This window comes from Carcharhinus amblyrhynchos, chromosome 13 (assembly GCF_965287045.1).
Source record: "Carcharhinus amblyrhynchos chromosome 13, sCarAmb.v2.hapA, whole genome shotgun sequence".
Classification (NCBI taxonomy): domain Eukaryota; kingdom Metazoa; phylum Chordata; class Chondrichthyes; order Carcharhiniformes; family Carcharhinidae; genus Carcharhinus; species Carcharhinus amblyrhynchos.
Window position 1 is genome coordinate 63,568,049 of NC_137336.1, and position 24,383 is coordinate 63,592,431.

Genomic DNA, 24,383 nt, shown 5'->3' on the forward strand with positions numbered 1-24,383 from the left:
TGAGTTTTGCAGGGATGGACTGGTTAGGTCAGTATCTTGCATATACAAACAGCTGAAGGAGAACACTGTTTGATATGATCCATCTGTCTTTGGGACATGCACCTACATACCTAACATCAAACCAGTATTGAAATTAATATATTGCATTACTTATTGTGTGATAGGCAGAATTCTTTCTGGCTTGATGGTGATGACCACTCATGTTGCCACTGCTTAGCAGTAGTGTGAAACAGCTGTTGCTCAGATTGAGATACCTTAACTTGAGATACCAGGGTTATTTGAAGTAGACTGGATACTTCACAGCACCGAAAGACTTAGGTCAATTCACAAGCGTGCACGATATACTTGCAGGATGGCTTTGATGCACCCTTTCTCAGCAGCAAATAGCTTGGGTCTGAGTTTGCCAATGAGGATTCAAATATATCCAAGGAGATTCAAAAATAGCAAATCTACATATTGGAAATATGAAAGGGGGTAAGAGGTTAGCTGTCTTTCCATCAAAGACATGTCTGTTGATGAACTCAAAGATGTTCGAGAGATTTGGGCCCTGAGGGTATTATATTGCAATTCAATCTATTTGGGTATACAGTGTCATTAAAACTGAACTCAACTACATGAGTTAAGTTCATGAGTTCAATGAATATTGATGCACACAATGGAAGTTGATGTAGATCATGATATTGTGCTGCAGTGCAAGTGATTATAGCTTCTTTGAACCATTAGCAATGTCAAATGAGCACATGAATACAGCATCACCATCAATATGCAAGTCTTGGATGGTCTTTGCAAATATGAAGGTATCTTTCACCATGTATATGGGAAATTTATTCAAAACTGGAATCAAGAACCTACTAATGACCATGAAATCATCGTCGATTGTCGGAAAAACCCATCTGGTTCACTAATGTCCTTTAGAGAAGGAAGTCTGCCATCCTCTCCTGGAGTCACAAATAAGTTTGTGACTCCAAAGCCGCAGCAATGTGGTTGGTTGACTCTCAGCTGCTCTCTGAGCAAGGGCAACTAGGGATGGACAATAAATGCTGGCCCAGCCAGCAAACCCCATGTCCCATAAATGAATTTTTTTTAAAAAATCTGGTGTAGCAACTCACCCAACCACTTGGCCAATTCAATTCATGCTATGCAGAACCGGTCATACGCAAGATGGAACTTGGAGACATCACTTTTGTGCGTCTTGATCAACCCAAAAGGCACAGTGAGCCATGAGAATGAATCCTATTGTATATATCACATGGCCATTCGTTACACAAAGTCCAACCAGTGTTTTTTTTAAGCTTGCTTTTGAGCAAGATTGTCTGGTCATGTTGAGTGGCAGGACCAATGGATATGAATTTAGACCCACCATTAAGAATGGCACGCATTTTGTTGATTGTTAAGGATGACTATTCCAGTTGCATTGTCAGATTTGCAGATATGCGCACTTGGGTTGGCCCGGAGATCTCAACAAAACGAGGCATCTGCATCACATGTGAAATCGGCAAGTCATTCGGAATTCCACATTCTGCGTTGTCTAGATCAGTTAGGCATGCTTTAAAGATTCAGCATCTTCAGTGGACTCTAGTTTGTAGCTAGGGATAGTGGATTTTGAACGCAACTTCCCAGTTAAACTGACAGTCATCAGTTAATTGGTGCATTCCCAATGGCAACACCTTTACAAATCAAGAGTTCCGTTGCCAACCAATCAGCACTCTCATCTCATGAGCTATAAATTGTGAACCAGCGAGATAAAATGTCATAGGGAGATTTCCTCTGACCATTATGAACTGAGATCAGTAAGATTGTAAATGTAGCAGGGAGACTTCCAATGGTCTTTGTGAACCAGTGAGATTGTAAATGTAACAGGGTGATGCCCCCTGGTCTTTGAGAGTCTGAACCATATTAAGCAATAGTAAATTTAATGCATAAACTACTTCTAATTAAGAAAGACAAAACTACAATCAGAGCAAGTCTTTTATGCTCTCATTATGTTTCTTTTTCACTGAAGTGTGTCAATTACAGGACTTTTACTCATCACATCTCCAATACTACTGATTTGCACGGGTCACCTGGAAATATTTCTGCAGCTGAATAAACTGCGTAACAAAATTAAGATTTGGACAGCACGGTGGCACAGTGATTAGCACTGCTGGTTCACAGCGCCACAGACCCAGGTTCGATTCCAGCCTTGTGTAACTATGTATGGAGTTTGCATGCTCTCCCAGTGTCTCCAGGTGCTCCTGTTTCCCCCCTCAGTTCAAAGATGTGTAGGTTAGGTGGTCTGGCCATGGTAAATTGTCCCTTAATGTCCCAACAGTTTGGTTAGGTGGATTAGCCATAGTAAAATGTATGGGGCTTAAGGGAATAGGGTGGAGGGGAGGGCCTGAGTGGGATACTCTGTTGGGGAATGGGCTGAATAGCCTCTTTCTGCACTGTATAAATTCTATGATTCTAAGATTAACAAAAGACATTTTTGTGTTCAAAGTACCTTTCTGGTGAATCATCTTTATCTTTCTTCCTGAACTTGTTGATCGTGTCATCGATGGTGTTTCCAATTTTATCGCTGATCTCCCCCAACTTTTCACTGAATGGGAAAACGCCTTTATTGCCTTTGTCCCAGTCATCATCCCACCTGGATTTCGGCTCAGAATCGTACCTGTCACCTGCATAAGTAGAATAAAACAACAAAATTGAGCTACTACCTTCAGTTTGCTATGGCAGCCTGCAGCAGTGGTCATTGATTAGGTAACCACCAAATGCAAAGCTCTATTGAATCAACAGTTTTAATCTATACTTGGAGGAACACATCAATATTGTATGTTGAAAGGAGCACTTTTATACCCATAAAAATATTAGACTTAAGAAGCTACTAGTGATAACATTCACACACCAAACCCAGTGGTGAATGCTAGTGAACACTTTAACAATTAATGGGTGGAGCTTGCTCAATGAACATCTCCAACTTCAATAATAGTGGAATCCAACACGCAAAGACAAGGTTAAAGCATTTTCAACCATCTTCAACCAGAAGTACCAGGTAGATGATGCACCTTGATCTCTTCCTGAAGTATGACCATCATAGAAGCTCATCTTCAGCCAATTTGACTCATTAGATGTGATATCAAGAGATGGCTGAGTAAACTGGATACAGCAAAGGCTGACAACAGTCTGCTGTAGTGCTGAAATCCTGTGCTTCAGAACTAGCTGTGCTCCTAACCAAGATGTTTCAGTACAGCTGCAACACTGGCATCTACCTGCCAATTCAACTAGATGTGTTGTCCACAAAAACAACAAATCCAACCTGATCACTTACTGCCCTACCAGGGTCCAGTAAAGGGAGGCAGTGAACAGAAGAGTTCAGCAGAGTCTAGGAGAGGGAGGCAGCAGGTGGGTTGGAGGGTCTGGCGGCCAGCGGGAAATAGACTGTCATATCTTCATTGTCACTGCATCAAAATCCTGGGATCCCTGACCTGACAGCATTGAAGGACTAACTTCAACCAGATGGACTGCCGAGGTTCAAAGCAGAGGCTTATTATTTTCTCAAAGGCAGTTAAAAACAAGTAATAAACATATAAGTGACACCCACATGCCATGAACAAATTAAAATAAAAACAATTCATTTCTTTGTCTGATACTTTAACCTGAAACATTCGCCTTAAATCGAATGGGTAGATGCCATTGTGAAACTGCTGACAAATGAGTGTTGTGTGAGAATAAGTATTGTTCATGCTGATCTGAATAACTAATTTCTGGTATATAAATTACACTACACTGCAGTCACATGAACTGGATGTTACTGGGCGTACATTTAAAAAAAAATCTATAAAGCACAAATTACTAACTGAACTTAATAAACAGACTCACTCAAATACTTTAAGCTGGTTCTGTACTGCTTGACCCTATCATGGTACAATGCTCCCTCATCCTAATTCAATTTTTCTGCCAGCCTGATTATGGAGCCATCTAACAGGGAAAGAAAGTAAGTGAATCTTATGAATAATTAAGTAAGTGACATTGTGGGGAACTCAGAAAGACAGGCTAAATTTGCAGCACAAATCTAATCAATTATCTCTTATTGCTCAGTGCATGTAATCTAGACACAAGTCAGTGTGCTACTGTAAGTCTTGTTAAGATAATGCACTGTACTATCTTGGACAGAAGAAATGCCAGTAATTGTCACTTCACTGTAATGTGGCAAGGGACATTGCCAAGATTTTTCAATCTAAAGTACATAACCAATACTTCAGATGATAAGTTGCTACCAGTATTTATCAGTTATCGAAAATAAAAATTGTTGTGAAATTGTGTGTACCAAGTACAGCCTTCTGCCTTTTCTTCCCTTTTCCTATATCCCCTCCTCCTCTTGTGATGGTAGCATGTCTTGCTCCACATGTTTCTTTATTAGCTTTGTGCTCAATCAAATGGTTATTATTCATGTCTGAAAATCTACTGGATGTTTTACTCTGGAGTAAATGATATTCTATCCAAACCTAAAATCCAGAAGACATATTCCACCTGCGTCACCAGATCATCATCAGAAACCATGGATGATTTTCAGATTCCATTCTAAATGGTGCTGAAGCCACATCAAAAAAATACAGAAATCAAACTTATGCCACATTGTTACTAAGAACAAGTGTATTGTCAACCAAATAGATTTGTTCAAAGCTGAAAAGGCAAAACATTATGAACTTGCATGGTTGTGATGGAGCCAGCAAAGATCAAAAGTGGTTCAATGCACTTTTAATTAAACATCCAAGAACAATATTTTCAAATGTAAATTTGAGCCTCAATTAATGTGCCACATCAGAAACCTTGAACCTATCCCATCTGGAGTCTCTCAAGGATCTAGTTCCAATTTCTCATTCGCATGTTGCCCGAGGCAACATCATCCGAAATTCATTACATATACTAACAAAACCCTGTTCACCCTCAACCACCATCTCACTCAAATCCGCTACTATCTTGGATCTGTCAAATGCTGCTTGTCCCTTATCTAGTACCAGACAAATAAAAATACCTTCCAAATATGTATTTGAAAAACCAATGCCATAGCCTTCCCACTACCATCATAAAATCCAATCCTTTAGCCACTGACTCCATCTCTGTTCCTGGCCAGTATCGGAGGCTGAACTGGATCCTCGTCCATACTTGACTATTTCCATGTTATCCTAGCCAGCCTCTCATATTCTGCTCTATGTAAACCTGAGCTTGACTTGATGAGCTACATCCCAGAGTGTTTAGTGGTGGCTATAGAGATGGATTGATGGTTATCTTTCAAAATTCTCTTGATTCCTGCAGTCTGGAAAGTAGTAAACGTAACACACAATTGAAGGAGGAACGGAGAGAGAACATGGAGACTGACAGAACTATTACAGTTTGACATCATGGTAGGGACAATGTTAGAATATTGTAAAGCATGCAAGAATTAGGCACTTGAAAAATAATGCTATGATTGATTGGGCAGGGTCAATATGGATTTATGAAAGGGAAACCATGTTTTACAAACCTACTGGGAGTTGAGGATGTTACCTGCAGCATAGATAAAGGAAACCTGTGGATTTGGCATATTTGGATTTGCAGAAGGCTTTTGATATGGTCCCATAAAGGCAGTTATTAAATTACTGCACATGGTATGAGAGATAATATACTGTTATGGTTAACAGACAGAAAGCAGTGAGCAGAAATAAACAGGTCATTCTCAGGATGGCAGACTGTTGTTACTAGTGGGTTCCATAAGAATCAGAGCTTTAGGACCATAAGACATAGGAGTAGAATTAGGCCACTTGGCCCATCGAGTCTGTTCTGCCATTCAATCATAACTGATATTTCTCTCAACCCTACCCTCCTGTCTTTTCCCCATAACCCCTGATCCCCTTATCAAGAACCTATCTGTCTTGAAGACACTCAAAATCCTGGCCGCCACAGCCTTCTGTAGCAAAGCGTTCCACAGATTCACTACTCTCCGGCTGAAGAAATTCTTTCTCATCTCTGTTTTAAAGAATCATCCGTTTAGCCTGATGTTGTGCCCTCTGGTTCTAGTTTTTCCTACTACTGGAAACATCCTCTCCACTCCCACTCTATCCAGGCCTTGCAGTGTCCTACAAGTTTTAATAAGATCCCCCTCATCCTTCTAAACTGCAACAAGTACAGATCCAGAGTCCTCAACCACTGCTCATATGACAAGTTCTTCATTCCAGGGATCATTCTTGTGAACCTCCTCTTGACCCTTTCCAAGGCCAGTACATCCTTCCTTAGATATGGAGCCCAAAATTGCTCACAATACTCCAAATGGGGTCTGACTAGAGCCTTATACAGACTTAGAAGTACATCCTTGCTCTTGTATTCTGGCCCTCTTGACATGAGTGCTAATATTGCTTTTGCCTTCCTAACTGCCAACTGAACCTGCAAATTAACCTTGAGAATCTTGAACAATGACTCCCAACTCCCTTTGTGCTTCTGATTTTCAAAGCATTTTCCCATTTAGAAAATAGTCTATGCCTCCATTCGTCCTTCCAAGTGCATAACCTCACTCTTTTCCACAATGTATTCATCTGCCACCTTTGTCCACTGTCCTAACCTGTCTCAGTCCTTCTGCAGCCCCCCTCCTGCTTCCTCAATACTATCTGTCCCTTTAAATATTTTTGTATCATCTGCAAACTTAGCAACATCATTAATGTATATTGTGAAAAGTTGTGGTCCCAGCACTGACCCTTGAGGCACACCACTAGTCACCGGCTGTCATATTGAAAAAGACCCCCTTATCCCCACTCTGCCTATCAGCCAATCCTCTATCCATGCCAGCACCCTACCCCTAATATTTGGTGTCAACTTATTTAACAGTCTCCTATGAGGCACCTTGTCAAAGGCCTTTTGGAAATCTACATAAATCACGTCCACTGATTCTCCTTTATCTAACTTGCTTGTTACTTTCTCAAAGAACTCTAACAGATGTGTCAGACATGACCTCCCCTTGACAAAGCCATGCTGACTCAGTCCTATTTTATCATGCACTTCCAAGTACTCTGCAATCTCATCTTTAATAATGGACTCTAAAATCTTGCCAGAGTCAGGCTAACCAGCCTACAATTTCCTGTCTGCTGTCTTCCTCACTTCTTAAACAGTGGTGTTACATTAGCTACTTTCCAGTCCTCTGGGACCCTCCCTGCCTCCAGTGATTCCTGAAAGATTACCACCAATGCCTCCACAATTTCCTCAGCTCTCTCTTTTAGAATGCTGGGGTGTAGTCCATCCGGTCCAGATGATTTATCCACCTTCAGACTTTTCAGTTTCCCCAGAACCTTCTCAAAGAACAAAAGAACAAAGAAAAAAATCAGCCCGGGAAACAGGCCCTGCGGCCCAACAAGCCCGTGCCGCCATCTCAACACCACCAGTCCCCCTCTCCCCCCACGACCCCTGTCTAATGTTTTATGGCCATCCAGATTGAGGGAAACTGATTTAGGGACAATTTATTCCTGCCAATCATCCTAACAGCACATCTTTGGGGTGTGGGAGGAAACCGGAGCATCCGGAGAAAACCCATGCAAGCATGGGGAGAATGCGCAAACTCCCACAGACACCGACCCAAATCCATGTGTCTGCACAGCAATCAGCGATAGTCACTGAGCTGTCGTCTTGCCCAGTATCTTGTCCAGTTTAGGCACACACTAACGACATGAAGCACTAGGCCAATCCTGAACAACCAAGAGCAGCCCCAGTACAACCCATCGCGTGTATGCCCCTCGTTGGGCATGAGGTGGGCCGACTTAAAACCTGTGAATGAGAAAAGAAAAACATTATCATACCATACCCATTTACATTACCAGGGATGCCCCAATGCTAATGACCCTTATTTAAGGCAATCTCCTATATCCACCCATCTCCAGCCCAGTCATGTGCCTGTCTAAGTTACTCTTAAATGACTCTAGCCTGTTTGCCTCCACCACCTTACTTGGCAGAGCATTCCATACCCCCACTACCCTCTGTGTGAAAAACCTCCCTCTAATATCTGTGTTGTACCTCTCCCCCCTCACCTTAAGTCCATGGCCCCTTGTCCTACGTGTCTCTATCATAGGAAATAGCTTACCTCTGTTTATCTATACCCTTCATAATCTTATATACCTCTATGAGATCCCCCCTCAGTTGGCGTCTTTCAAGGGAAAAGAGCCCCAATTTCTTCAATCTTTCCTCATACCATACCAGGCAACATCCTGGTAAACCTCCTCTGCACTCTCTCCAGAGTCTCCACGTCCTTCCGGTAGTAAGGCGACCAGAACTGGACACAGTACTCCAAATGCGGCCTAACCAACGTTCTGTACAACTGCAACATTAGACTCCAGCTCTTACATTCTATACCCCTTCCTATAAAGGCTAACATACCATAGACTTTCTTTACCACACTCTCCACTTGCACTGCCACCTTCAAAGACTGGTGCACTTGCACCCCCAGGTCTCGCTGCGATTCTATACTCCTTACGGGCTTACCCTTTACCATATAACTCCCCCCTACATTATTCCAGCCAAAATGCATCACCTCACATTTATCCGGATTAAACTCCATTTGCCATGTATCTGCCCAATCAACCAACCTATCAATATCCCGCTGTATTGCCAGACACAGCTCCTCACTGCCTGCCAATCCAGCCATCTTGGTGTCATCAGCAAATTTGCTGATCACACCACCTACTCCCTCTTCCAAATCATTTACATACACTACAAAGAGGTCCCAGTACTGAGCCCTGCGGCACCCCACTAGTGACAGACCTCCAGCTAGAAAAAGACCCCCTCCACTACTACTCTGACTCCTCTTTGAAAGCCAGTTCTCTACCCATCTAGATACCTGACCACATATCCCATGAGCTTTAATCTTCTGTACCAACCTACCATGAGGGACTCTGTCAAACGCCTTACTGAAATCCATATAGACGACATCAACGGCTCGTCCTTTGTCGACCGTTTTTGTCACCTCCTCAAAGAATTCTACCAGATTTGTAAGGCAAGACTTCCCGTTGACAAAGCCATGCTGCGTATCCTTAATCAGATCGCAACGCTTTAAGTGCACATACATCCTATCCCTAAGAATCCTCTCCATCAACTTACCTACCACTGACGTTAAGCCCACCGGCCTATAGTTACCCGGGCTATCCCTCCTACCCTTTTTAAACAATGGTACCACGTTCGCTATCCTCCAGTCCTCTGGGACCTCACCTGTGTCCAAAGAAGAGACAAAGATTCACGTCAGAGGCCCAGCAATCTCATCCCTCGCCTCTCTAAGCAGCCTAGGATAAATGCAATCGGGCCCCGGAGATTTATTGGTTTTAATGCCATCTAAAAGCCCTAACACGTCTTCCCTTAGTGAATGGCCACTACACTTATCTGTGCCCCTCTCCTGAAGCTCTGGCATCCCACTGTATCTTCCACCATGAAGGTGGATGTGACTGATGTCAAAAAGGACCGTAGGAGGAGAGGTAATAAGCCGTGGATAACAAAGGAGGTGAAGGAAAGTGTTAAATTAAAAGCGGAGGCGTTTAGAGTAGCTAAGAGTAGTGGGCAAGAAGAGGATTGGGAGAGGTTTAAATGTCAACAAAGATTGACAAAGAAGTTGATAAAGAAGGGTAGGAGGAACTATGAAGCTGGGCTAGCGCTTAATATAAAAAAGGATAGCAAGAGTTTTTATAAATATATAAAAAGGAAGAGGCTGGCTAGGGTGAACGTTGGTCCCTTAGAGGATGAGGAGGGGGACTTAGTGGTAGGGGATGGGGATATGGCGGAGGTCTTGAATAACTTTTTTGTTTCGGTCTTCACGGAGGAGGACGTGAATAATTTGCCGGATGTTAGAGATAGAAAGGTGGTAGGACTGGAGGGTCTTGATGACATTACTGTTACTAGAGAGGCGGTGCTCGACAAACTGGAGGGGCTGATTGTGGACAAGTCCCCAGGACCAGATGGAATGCATCCGAGGGTCCTGAAAGAAATGGCGGAGGTGATAGTGGCTGCCTTGGTGGTTATTTTCCAGACGTCGCTGGATTCCGGGGAAGTGCCGGAAGATTGGAAAACAGCTAATGTTACGCCGTTGTTTAAGAAGGGTGCCAGGCAAAAGGCGGGGAATTATAGGCCTGTTAGTTTAACGTCTGTTGTAGGTAAAATGTTAGAATCCGTCATCAAGGAGGAAATAGCGAGGCATCTTGAGGGGAACTGCTTGATAGAGCAGACGCAGCACGGTTTCCTTAAAGGGAAGTCGTGTCTGACAAATTTACTGGAGTTCTATGAGGATGTGTCTAGGGCGGTGGATAGAGGAGAGCCGGTGGATGTGGTCTTTCTGGATTTTCAGAAGGCATTTGACAAGGTACCTCACAAGAGGTTATTACAGAAGGTCGGGGGCATGGAGTTGGGGGTAGGGTGTTAGCGTGGAAAGAGGACTGGTTGTCAAATAGGAGGCAGAGAGTGGGGGTCAATGGGTGCTATTCGGATTGGCGGATGGTGACTAGTGGAGTGCCCAGGGGTCGGTGCTGGGGCCTCAGCTATTTACCATTTATATAGATGATCTGGAGGAGGGAACTGAGTGTAGGGTGTCAAAATTTGCTGATGACACCAAAATTGGTGGAAAGGCAAATCGGGCGGAGGGTAGGGAGAGTCTACAGAAGGATCTAGATAGGCTGGGCGAATGGGCCAGGAAATGGCAAATGGAATTTAATGTTGGCAAGTGTGAGGTGGTCCACTTTGGTAGGAATAATGGTAGGAAGGATTATTACTTACGTGAAGAAAAACTGCAGCAGGCGACGGTGCAGAGGGACCTCGGGGTCCTTGTGCACGAGTCGCAAAAACCCAGCCTGCAGGTGCAGCAGGTGGTCAGGAAGGCGAATGGGATGCTGGCCTTCATCACGAGGGGGATTGAATATAAAAGTAGGGAGGTCTTGCTGCGGCTGTATAGGGTGTTGGTGAGGCCGCAGCTGGAGTACTGTGTGCGGTTTTCGGCGCCGTACTTACGCAAGGATATTTTAGCCTTGGAGGGAGTGCAGAGGAGGTTTACTAGGCTGATGCCGGAGTTGAGGGGGTTGAGCTATGAGGAGAGGCTGAATAGATTAGGCTTGTACTCGTTAGAGTTTAGAAGAATGAGGGGAGATCTCATTGAGACGTATAAGATGATGAATGGGATGGATAGGATAGAGGTGGAGAGACTCTTCCCGCTCAGAAAGGATAGTAGGACTAGGGGGCATAGCCTCAAGATAAAGGGGGGGGCGGGGGGCAGTTTAGAACGGAGTTGAGGAGGAACTTCTTCACTCAAAGGGTGGTGAATCTCTGGAATTCTCTGCCCGTTGAAGTGGTGGAGGCTGCCTCGCTAAATATCTTTAAGACGTGGGTTGATGGGTTTTTGATGAGAGGGGGGATTAAGGGTTATGGGGAGAGGGCGGGAATGTGGAACTGAGCCACGACAGATCAGCCATGATCTTATTGAATGGCGGGGCAGGCTCGAAGGGCTAGTTGGCCTACTCCTGCTCCTATTTCTTATGTTCTTACGAAGTAACTGCTCCGTTCCCCTGCCATTTCTTTATTTCCTATTATTACTTCTCCTACTGCTGAAGCCATAGCTGCTCAATCTATATAAAATGATTTGGATGTGACAACCAAACATAATATTTCCAAATTTGCTGATGACACAAAACTAGATTGGAATGTAATTTGCTAGGAGACTGCAAGGGGGCTTCAAGAACACTTGGAAAGCTTAAATGAACGGTCAAGAACATGGCAGATGGAATATAATATGAATGACTGAGAAGTTAACCACTTTGGTGGGAAGGATTGGAAGATGAAGGTTCATATTAGATTTAGTATTAGCCATGGTCTGGCACCTGATATCCAGGGTAGTAGCCAGGTGTCCAAAAGGACCAGCGTGCCCTTGATCATGAGTCATTAAAAACTAGCATGCAGGTGTAGTGAGCAGTTAGGAAGGCAAATGGTACTTTTGGCTTTCATCATAAAGGGATGAGTATAGGAGTAAAGGCATGTTGCTGCAATTGTATACAGCTTTGGCGGGCCTATACCTAGAGCATTGTGTACAGTTTTGGTCTCCTCATGCAAGAAAGGATATACTTGCCATGAAGGGAGTGTAACAGAAATTTGCCAGATTAATTCCTGAGATTGCAAAGATAGAGGAAACTAGGCCTGTATTTTCTAGGAATGTGTGTCTTTGGAGGAACGAGAGGCGAAACTTGCCAAATTCTTTCAGGGCATGACAGGGTAGATGCAGTTAGGATATTATCCCTGGTTAGTGAGGCCAGAACTAGGGCGTCACAGTCTCAGAATGAGAAATAGGGCTTAGAACATAAAGACATGAAACTGCGGTCCAACCACCTTTGCATGCAAGCTTTTTTTTTGAACAAGGAAAAACAAACTGATCTTCACAATAAGCAGTGAAGTTTGGCAAAAAATTGAGAAACTTTTTTTTAATCTTGTAACAAAATTGTTTATCCATGCTTTTGTGCAAATATACACAATTACCCAATCAAGTCTGTGAGTTCATTATACAATGGTAGGAATTAAATTAACAGGTTACAATTTAAAATTAACAGATTTTGAACTAAATTACAAAAATGCACAAATGCAATCCAACTCCCAGTTTCCAATAAAAAGAGTAACAAAGCTCCACTATGTAAATTCAAAAATTCATTTAAATACAATTTAACCCATTAAAAACAATAGATACCGTCATTTCTATAGAAATTCTTTGAATCTTTCAATTTCATAGAAATCATAGAAACCCTACAGTGCAGAAAGAGGCCATTCGGCCCACTGAGTCTGCAGCGACCACAATTCCACCCTCTCCCTACCCCATATGCCTACGTATTTACGCACTAATCCCTCTAACCTACGCATCTCAGGACTCCAAGGGGCAATTTTCAGCGCGACCAATCAACCTAACCCGCACATCTTTGGACTGTGGGAGGAAACCGGAGCACCCAGAGGAAACCTATGCAGACACGAGGAGAACATGCAAACTCCACACAGTGACCCAAACCGGGAATCGAACCCAGGTCCCTGGAGCTGTGAAGCAGCAGTGCTAACCACTGTGCTGCCCAAAAATTTGAGTTGTCAGGATAGATGTTTCCGGATAGCAACTCTTTGTTTCAATAAATAACCATTGCTGAAGACACGAACACCAAAATCTAAACAAACAGCTTCTCTATTTTTAATGCTATTGATCTATTGGCAGAAAAATCCAGAATTGCACCAAGATCTGTTGGCATTTGCAGTCTGAAGTATTGACAACATTCATGTAACTATTACCCAAAATATAAAGGAACCTTCTTTTGCAAAGAGATGGTAATTAGTCAACTTTAGCTTAAAAACTGACATTAGCCAATTGTCAAAATTTAAACACAAGGTTTTTTTTTAAACTTCATCAGGTTTAGGCAGTGGCAAGCACTGTTGTCTCAGCATCAGGGGCCCGGATTCAATTCTAGACTCAGGTCACTGGTTGTGTGGAGTTTGTGCATTCTCCCTGTGTCTGTGTGGGTTTCTTCCGGGTGCTCCAGTTTCCTCCTGCAGTCCAAAGATGTGTGGGTTAGATTGATGGGTCAATTTAGCATGGCCATAGCGTCAAGGGGATTAGCAGGGTAACAGGAGTAAGGCTTTTCTGGGATTGTGGTCGATGTAGACTCATTGGGCCGAGTGGCCTCCTCCTCCACTGTAGGGATTCTATAGATTCTATGACTTAGTACAAGAAATTCATTTTCTTGTATGGTGGCACAGTGGTTAGCACTGTTGCCTCTTATAATACAATTTGTTAACTTAGCTGTGCTCTTTTAATGCAGATCAGTTTGTTTAACTCCTGTAAAAGCACAGGAGACAAAATAACCTAGTATATTTTACTGCAGTATAGCACAGTTAACACAGAGACGTATGTGCTATATGTACAAATTCCATTCCACTTCTAGTGTTTATCTCCAGGTTTTGCCTGAATAATATTACCAGAAACTAGTATGATGATCATTTGATGTGCAGGATGAAAGGATGATGCAATGTACTGCAGCATTACATGATTTTTAAAAGTAAAAGACAGTGGTTCAATATTCCCCAATTCTGGCTTAAAATTCCAGCCTTAGTTGATTTGAGTGGAGTTTGCACATTTTCAATTTCTTCATGGGTTTCCTCCAGGTTCTCCTGCTTCTTACCACAGTCCAAAGATGTGCAGGTTAGGTAAATTAGCCTTGCTGAATTGTCCCTTAGTGTCCAAAGATATGTAGGTGGAAGTGAACTAACCGTGATAAATGCTTTACGGGGATCGGGTAGGTAGTGGGCCTGGGTATGATGGTCTTTCAGTGCAGACTGGATGGGCCGAATGCCCTTCTTCTGCACTGTAGGGATTCTAGGAGATTTTCTAGGTCACGAGGACAACGGGAGGGCTAGCGACCTGGTGCCAGACTGTGGCTAATACTATTTGGTTGCCATCATGTGGAGGTTCCAGCATAGGACTCGGGTGGGCACAGTAAGAAGTCTCACAATACCAAGTTAAAGTCCAACAGGATGAAGGAGCAGTGCTCCAAAAGCTTGTGATGCCAAATAAATTATTGAACTATAACCTGGCATTCTAAGACTTCTTACTGTACCATTTGGTCAGCTGCCCAGTAAAACAATCTTCAGAATTCTTCTCCATGCCCAATATTCCTATTAAACTCAACTTCTCCCAGCAACTTCCTGCAGCAACCCAGCTTCAATTAGGCAGTTTGGCAGAAAGCCAGAATTGGGGAATATTGAACCACTATCTTTTACTTTTAAAAATCACGTAATGCTCCAGTACATTGCATCATCCTTCCATCCGGTGCATCAAATGATCATCGTACTAGTTTCTGGTAATACTATTCATGCAAAACCTGGAGATAAACATTAGAAGTGGAATGGAATATGTACATATAGCACATACATCGCTCAGTGTTAATTGTGCTATACTGCAGTAAAATATACTAGGTTATTTTGTTTCCTGTGCTTTTACAAAAGTTAAACAAATTGATCTGCATTAAAAGTGCACAGCCAAATTAACAAATTGTATTCAACTTGCAAAAATCACACAAACCAGGATGAGGTTGGTTAAGCATCAAAATAATGCATTCTGCGAACCGCATGCTGAGTTGGGACAAGCTCAAAAGGCTGAAAGGAATAGGAATAGGCCAATGAACATACATTGCAAATTATAACTCAGGGCTTAAGGAGTTAATGAATGAATTAAGCCTCACGCTTCTTCTAAACATCATGTTCTACATGTCATGTCATCTTTGCTCCTCAGCAAGAAGCATCCACAATAAAGATTGATAAAAGCACAACTAAGCCAATAAGACCCTTTTTCATCATTGTGAAATTATAGCTCTTACTTGATTTTTGACATTTTAGATCCTGGGGCTCCCTTTTCCAATACTTCCCTAAATCAGGTTTTCCTTTTTTTTTAAAAAATGTTTAGAAAATCTAATTTAACTCAAGTTTAAGCTCCTGATCATTTCACTATAACAATCATAAGATGAGTAGGAAACTAATAGTAGTTTCCTCACTTCACCCCCTTTCCTTCAAATCTCCAGAACATTAGAGTTTGGGTATTGGTAGGCTATTCAGCCTTAGAGATGCAGCATAGCCAATTGCAATTGTCTTTGCGTAACAGCTAAAGATTTACACTTCCAATAGGTACCACTACTTTCACTTAGCAGCATCACTCCCGCAAGATGATCCTTGCTGGGAAATGCAGGCAGGTTTGTTGAAGACTCCTTAAGGTTAACTTATGTTCTTCCCATTGCCAGTGCTTAATATTTGCGATCTCAGTTGCAGAATGGCCATTTCAAGTATCAAAGACTTATCAATGTGTATGGAACCATGCCTACGTAAGTTTCTGTTTTCATTAATGAAGAGGGAACACAAATAGAGATTACAGAAAATGGACGAGGTATAGACTGGGTGGGTTAATGTTTTTCTTTGCAGATTTTATAACAAAGCTTTGTGCTAATTTAAATGCAATAGGTCGTGAAAGAATTGGCAGCAGTTTAGATTATAATTCATACAAAATACTGTGTTTTATTTCAGGGAACTTAATGATGAAATAGAATTCAGTTCAGACACTCGTGTCAGATGACACACTGAGGTCAGTTACAGCAGAATCAAATGGAAAGTAAAAGTTCCTCCACACCGCCTGGTCCTGATCTCAGGTGGTCATTCACGTTCTACACCTGCGATATTCCATTTCTCACATTAGCCATTGTATGATACCCAAGTGACAATGACAATTAAGTGTCAAATCAAAACCAGTTCTATGCTGCAAGTTCATGTCCAGTAAGATTCAAATCGAAATTGCCCACAAATTTCATTCACCTTTATAGGCAGCCCACAAAGTAGATCTCGTCAGTCTGGGCTGAACTTGTAACAACAAAAAACGGAATTCCTACTATTTCCAGATGTGTATTTGAAAGATGAATTAGACAAACTGACTAAGCCAGCAAAAGCCTTCCCAGCATTCTCTGAACAGACCAAAACATTTTGACAGTTAGGAATTTAATGGTGAAGGAGTTGCCATAATGTTATAGTTAGGAGAAAGCCGTGCTGTATCCGTTTAATTACGCAGGTTAAAACATATGTAAAATATTGTTTGGAATGTAGGTCAGAGAACATTTCAAAGTTAGGTTTGAAATCTTTGTTTCGAAATGCAAATAGCTCGGCTATACTGTTGCTCCTCTTCTGTATCAATGGAACTTCCAAAACAAAAACTTGAAAGTTAGATGCTTAGCATGTTCATCTTTTCTTATTTGCATTAAATATCTCAGTACTCACTGTATCTAAAGCCTCCAAGACTGTCTGAAGACACTCCAATGTATTTGTCTTTGTTTTTCTTGGCTTTTTTCCGTTCTTCCCGTAGGCGATCATCATCCTGCACAAACTCCACCAGTTCCTTCACCTTCTGTCTCACGTTTATTCCTTGGTCCTTTCCATTTTCATCTGAAGACAGCAATGAAAATTAGGAATACAAAGTCATTCAGAATGTAATAAATTACATCTCCAAATAAACACAGACAATATAAAATGTGCTTGGCAGGTACCTGGGTTATATATTTATAAGCAATATATAATCACATACACACACAATATATGTTCTGAAGATTGCAGCATGCCAATGAGCACAATTTAAAGATGAATATTAGAAAATAATAGTGTGATGGCAGCATGAGGCTGGTGGACATTTCATGCTACTAATACTCTAAACCATAACGTAAATTTTCTCCACTGGCCTCTGATGGGGATGATTCTTATTGGACTATAGGTGCACTTGTACACCAGTTCTACAGCTTGATTTTTTGTGGCGAAAACCTCTTTGCCTTAATATCTGCACGCTATTCTAGTAGAGCAATATCTAATCCCCAGCGTCTGGCGAGCAAGCACTTCCTAGCCAGAGTCTCTCAACAATGATTGGAAGCATTAAAACGGTGGTTAGGTTTTCACTTCCTTAGTCCAGAATAGTTGACACCACTTGTAACATTCTTACTCTGTCTCAAAATAACAAATTTGCACTGTATGGGCTCAAAGGACGTTGAATATATGTATATATAAGTTTAAATAAAAGAGCACCACAAATTGAAGGGAAAGTAGTATGATTTTAATTTCAGGATGAGAAAAGTGTGCCACGGTACCCACATCAACTACATTCTTAAATGATTTGTATGTACAATATTGTCTGCATTACTAATTACAGAAAGCAATAAATGACAATTTTTGATAAACACTTCTTCCCAAATTGAGCCATTGGATGTGCAATTGAACAGCTTTGTTGATCCAGCAGAATTTGCCCACATGAAAAAAAGCACCTGGGTTATTATTAGGCTGTAAGTCTACATCTGACAAAGTCGATCAGTCTTCAAGTTTTAGCTTTAATGTCAAAACAATAAAAACATGGCCTTATTGCCATTACACTGTAAATATTATTTGCAGATATCCTTGCTTCTTCAAACAGATTAGTCTGTGTTGGTGTATAACCTTTCCTTCCTGTGTAATTAAGGCAATTTCTTTATGAGCATCACAGGGGAGTCATAGCTGTTGTGTTTTTTTTAAAGAAAAACCTGAGCACTCATGTTGTGCTAGTTGTGTTGTTATTACCATGTCCTTTCTGCGAGTTCTTGTCTTCGCTAATTAATACTCTAGGGCCCCCAAATCTCAGATTCTGTACACTTCAGATAGTGCCACCAGTCACATTCTAATTAGTGAAGGAAGCTGATCTACTGGCTAGGGTGACTGACAACTCCGCTTGCTGTTATAATTTGCTCAAAGCTTTTTGTTTTGCTCCCTGGCACTGGAGGTTTCCTTACCTACAAAGTGGTAGTTCTCCATCGACCGCAAATCGTAAATGTGTTCTCTGGCACTGGTAACTACTCGTTCTGATCCATTCCTTATGAGGTAAGCCAAAAGGAGCATAGACTGTAAAAGGAGGAGGAGGAGGAGGAGATGGTAGAACAAATAAAAACACATGATGAGAGAAAAGTGTTTCATGTTCGTAAGAACAAAGTCACACCCTGCCACATTGTTATGATTGCTTTTGCTTTAATAAAGTACCGTGAATGTCAGCAGTCAGTGGGAGGAATTCCCAGCACAAATCAAAATTGACAGCTGCATGATTAGTTTACCAACTGAACAGAACATAAATAAATTTGCCTTCCATACAAGTAAAAATTAAATACTAATTAGTAGCATTCTTCGGAGTAAGATGGTAAAACAGTGACCTGGTCTATCAGTTGGTTGATGCACAGAGAAAATATTAGCTTTATTTATAATAAGTGCACAACATACTCTTCCACTTGACACGGTGCCCTTGCACAATTACGAGAGTCCCATTTCAAGACCCTTTTACTGTACACAGTAAACTAAAATTTTAACATTTAAGGGTTGAAATCAGAGAATTATATTGTAAAGAGTGATGCATGAGACAGGAGATTCATGTTGTTACAAAATTTAATATCCATAAACTGATCTTTTACATCAGCACCATTTGGAGAAACAAATTTCTTTATGCCTTCCTCTTTAAAGAATGCTTTTGACCCCCTCTAAACAAAAGAAAGTGAAATTCACCATCAAATAATGTGTCAAACCTGCCACAATGTAAACTAACAAATTATTTTTTGAATTATGAAGCATAAGATCAGCAGTCAACTAGTCATTAGGGAGCTTCGCTTCAGGTACAGAACTTCCTCCTAATCTCGAATTTCATTACAGCTGACACCAAAAGGAAAGACAAGCAGGTATTACAAAAAAAAATAAAATGTACACGATGACATAATATACTATAATATTCTGCACTTATGCTGCAACCTGTAACCAAAACAGCTCGTCAAAGCATGCACAATAACAAACACAGTAGGAGGTTGAGAAAATACATGCAGAACCCTCTCAGATCACAGTCTGCCATAATGGTCACTACATGCATGCTCATAATCAAACATGTACAGAGAATAGACATTTTCTAAACACTAGCTTTGAAAATTATTCTTTTGACAGAGCACAGCTTTAGTTGAAAAAAGGCAAAATAAATGGCAAATCGAAAGGGTACAGACTGGAAATTTTGAAAACTAGGCTCAATTATTTAAATTTAAAATTTGCATTTGAAAGCAATCATCCTGTTGAGATATTGCAAATAAGGCAGCCCCTGATTCAAATAGTACTGCAAATCAATTAAAAAACCGTAATATAACATATTTGCACATTGCACCGTATGTTGGCTGACAAGTGTTTGAAAGTTTAAAAAAAAATCCACTAAAAATTTCACACATTAGGAGATAAATACTGTAAGCTCTGCATTTTCTTCAACAGCCCAAATAATAGTCTAAAGCATTTGAACCTCATTAATTACCATCTGCGGCTGTTTATCATCCAGTCTCAGCAGTGAAACACATTGGGGATTACTGCAATTGTCTGTTACACTTACAAGAATATTAATTCCATGTTTTCGTGTTATTAAGCAACGGACACATGGGGTCATTGCTTCATGAACATTTTTGAAAAATTTCTGCGAAAACATTGTAAATTACATCGATAACTGGATAAATCAGAAGACAGGAGTACTTGGATATAACGATTTACTTTTTGCGTCATGTGCATATATTGAATATGCAAGTTTCAAATGTACTCTGTGCCTTGTTTATTCAAAAATCATCCAAAATCAGCCAGCTCCAACTTCTTAAATATTGCTCAGATGCATTTAATTATTCTATAAAAATTTGCACACCTCAAATCATAAACAAAGCCCGCCTTTTTTCCCCCCCCCATGTAGTCAGGGGAGGGGAGTCTTCATTAAAATTCTGTTCCAGATGAATAGGTGCACCTTCAGCATTGAAGCATGAAACCTCCTAGTGAAAGGTTTCAAAGTTGTACAACTGCTTCAATAATTTGTAAAAGAGTGGAAAGTTAAAAAAAATAGAAACTTGCATAGTACTTTTCACAAATTCAGGAAGTCCCAAAAAGTGCTTACATTTAATGATGGACTTTTTGAAGATGTCATTTTTGTAATATAGAAAAATATGGCAGACAATTTGCATACAGCAAGGTCCCACAAATAGCAATGAGATAAATAACCAGATCATGTGGTTGACTCTCAACTGCCCTCGGGCAACTAGGGATGGGCAATAAATGCTGGCCAGCCAGCGACGCCCACGTCCCAAGACTGAATAAAAAAAACTTTTTTTTAAGAAGTGATGTTGGTTGAGGGTTATCCAATTGGCTAGAATTTCTGGACTGTATGTTAACAAAGCCTAACATGGCACTGTGCTGTAGATTAAAGACTGAATAGTTATGCTCTGAAACTTCACCTCATATATAAATACCAAATAGATAGGAACTTTCAGAAATCAACTTGACTGCTATCCCTTTTAGCTTAGACAGTTATAAACTGATTCTTCCACCAATGGGACGGAAATAAAACACAAGTTCAACTTCACATGTCTCTCCTCTGCCTCTATGTCCAGAGGGATTAGCTCAGAGTTAATGTAATATTTCCTGAATATTTTCTACTATCTTAACTTTAATGCAGTATTAGCACATTTATTTTACAATGGTTTGACCTCAATTTAAAGGCCACCAATCAAAATACAAAGATTGATAAATACGCCACTATCCATATATGTAAAATAATGTCTACTGTATGTAAAATGGAAGTCGCATAAAATTCAAATTGCTCAATTGACAAGTTCAAATAACAAAGGTGATGAGGATGCAGTTACTGAAATTGCGAATTCTTTCTACAGCTAAATATTAACAGCACGAAAATTTCAAGTTAAGAAATCTTAATATATAACACTTCAGTTACTAAAAATAGAAAATTAAACAGATGCTTTCAAATACAGATGCATCATTGTCCTCTCCCAACTCAAAATAACTGAATTTCAGAGGTTAACATCCAAGTTCCGTCTTCCATTTTGAGGTATTTCAATCAGCAATTCTTTTGACTGAAAACGTTCCCAGGTTCAATGAGGTTAAACACTCAAGTAGGTCAAATCTACTTGATCTCACTCTCAGCAATCTAGCAGTTACAGATCCATCTCTCCTTGACAACACCAGAGGAGTGACCCGCACAGAATCTTTGTGGAGACCAAGTCTCATCTTCACACTGAGGATACTGTACTACGTGGCACTACCATCATGCTAAATTGGATGGATTTAGAATACATCTAGCAGTTCAAAACTCAGCATCCATTAGGTGCTGTGGGCCATCAACACAACAGCATTCAATCACAATATGTAACCTTATGATCTGGCATATTTTTTACTATGCCATTACCATTAAGTTGGAGTAAACCCTAGTTCAATGGAGTACAGGAAAGAATGACAAGTGCAGCATCAGGCATACCTAAAAACAAAGTGCCAATCTGGTGAAACTGCACCACAGTACTAACATACCTGTTGTTAACAGAAGGAGCATGAAATAGAGAGTGCAAAGTGATTGCACAACAATGAATCATATCAAAACTTTGGGATCCTGTCCACTACCTATAAGATGCAAGTCAGGAGTGTAATTGAATATGCTCCACTTGCTTGGACAAGTGCAGCTCAGTACTCAAAAACTTAACACCATTCAGACAGCACCCTATTCACTATCCTCTCATTCACCCTCTCCTCCTCAGGCACACAATGGCAACAATGTGTATCATCTACGAGATGCACTGCAACAACTCCCAAGCCTCTTTTGACAGCACAAAAAAAAACGAGAAGGACAAGACATGCAGATCCCGAGGAACACTCATCTGTATGTTTTCCTCCAAAACACACATCAGCCCAACTTGGGACAATACTGCCATATGCACTGTCAAAATCCTAGAACTCCCTTCATAACAACACAGTTGACATACCTGCACTATATGGACTGCAGCGATTCAAAATGACAACTCACCACCAGCTTCTCAACAAATACTGACCTTGTCAGCAATGCTCTCATTAATTAATAAAAAGAAATATCATCTCTAATGGCAGTGAAATACAAATCAGTTGTTTCTATCCTAGTTGGAGTTGAAGTTTACTTGGAACTGAAGTGGAGTTGAAGTCCAATGCTCTATTAAAATGACACAGTTTTCCTAAATGTACTTGAAGCAGAATTCAAAAATATTCATGGTAAAGACTCTGATGCTCTGCATCTTTAAAACAAAAGGGAACAGAACTAAAAGGTTTAAAATGGAAGAAAAATATAATGGTATGGAATATATTGAAAGATGCAATGCAAATCACGCGAGTTTTAGCATTTAAACCATTTTGTATGATCGTGAATTTGAGACAGATTGTGCTACCATTTGGCAGATGGTTTTGACAGCACAAATATTAAATTTCTTCAGTCAATTTTTCAATGTCAAAACAAAACAATAAAATCTGCTTTATTTTCTGCAATATATTAAATTCCAGTATATGCTTTTTTAAACGAGGAAAAGTTGTTGGGAAGTCTGAATCGGAAGTGCCATGAAATGGGAAAGGAATGCTTTGTTACCCCACCTTATAGACCCGCCTCCAATTCTTTTTATTGTCTTTCAGCATACGAGTCCAAAGCATGTTCATAACTTCAGGAAACTGCTCATACATAAACGTAGATCTACAAGAAAAAAATACAGTTTTAGCAGATCCAATATATGTAAAGAAAGAAAACAAACAAAAGAACCGAACAGTGTGTGAGTGGAACCTTAGGCGTTTACTTTGTTCTATTTTTACTCATAAAAGGAAATTGCTGTGGGTGTGTGCATGCTCCCAGAGCAAAAGCAATAAATAAGACCTGGCTGTAGGTGGCAGAATAGGTTTGGCATACACATCACATTTCTTTTTACAAATAGGCATTATGAATCAAGCAGTGCTGCAAATTGTCAGTATATTAACAAGAAAGAAAAGTGTCCCAGCAGATCCCCAGCTGGCTACTCAGGTGTTTTCTGTGTTGATCTGACGTACAGCATATCAAATATTTAGTTATTACATATGTAACAGATGGTCTGGAGTGAACTGCAGATACAAGCCGAGTTCCTTCATAGGTTTCAGATCCATTTGCTCACTAGCTTTGAATCACGAAAAAAGCAAAAATACCCTGTGATCATTCATTATATTGTACAGTTTATAAAACACATACAAAACCTTCTTGTTTGTTTTCATGAAAAAAATTTTACTTAAACAGGTCATTGAAAGCACAATCATGAGCCAAATAAATATTCACACTTGATGAATATTTTGATTGCTTGGCACAATGAGAATCATTTTAAGAACATAAGAACATAAGAAATAGGAGCAGGAGTAGGCCATCTAGCCCCTCGAGCCTGCCCCGCCATTCAATAAGATCATGGCTGATCTGTTGTGGCTCAGTTCCACTTTCCCGCCCTCTCCCCATAACCCTTAATCCCCTCTCTTATCAAGAACCCATCAACCCGCTTCTTAAAAATATTTAGCGAGGCAGCCTCCACCACTTCAACGGGCAGAGAATTCCAGAGATTCACCACCCTTTGAGTGAAGAAGTTCCTCCTCAACTCCGTTCTAAACCGCCTCCCCTTTATCTTGAGGCTGTGCCCCCTAGTCCTACTGTCTTTTTTGAGCGGGAAGAGTCTCTCCACCTCTATCCTATCCATCCCATTCATCATCTTATACGTCTCAATGAGATCTCCCCTCATTCTTCTAAACTCTAACGAGTACAAGCCTAGTTTATTCAGCCTCTCCTCATAGCTCAATCCCCTCAACTCCGGTATCAGCCTAGTAAACCTCCTCTGCACTCCCTCCAGGGCCAAAATATCCTTGCGCAGGTGCGGCGCCCAAAACTGCACACAGTACTCCAGCTGTGGCCTCACCAATGCCCTATACAGCTGCAGCAAGACCTCCCTACTTTTATATTCAATTCAATTTTGTTGTACTCATAGCCATATTTC

General features: G+C 40.8%; 1 protein-coding gene across 3 annotated transcripts in view; it reads right to left on the reverse strand.

The window, feature by feature from the left end:
- The window catches only part of clint1a (clathrin interactor 1a), a 185,030-nt gene that overhangs the window by 54,656 nt on the left and 105,991 nt on the right, over window positions 1-24,383 (reverse strand). For all 3 annotated transcript variants that reach the window (XM_080201773.1, XM_080201774.1, XM_080201772.1), the window contains exons 3-6: window positions 22,981-23,077; window positions 18,324-18,432; window positions 16,798-16,962; window positions 2,483-2,657 (exon numbers count right to left, since the gene is read on the reverse strand). In XM_080201773.1, the coding sequence (XP_080057899.1) occupies window positions 2,483-2,657; window positions 16,798-16,962; window positions 18,324-18,432; window positions 22,981-23,077 (546 nt within the window). The remainder of the gene's footprint in view (window positions 1-2,482; window positions 2,658-16,797; window positions 16,963-18,323; window positions 18,433-22,980; window positions 23,078-24,383) is intronic.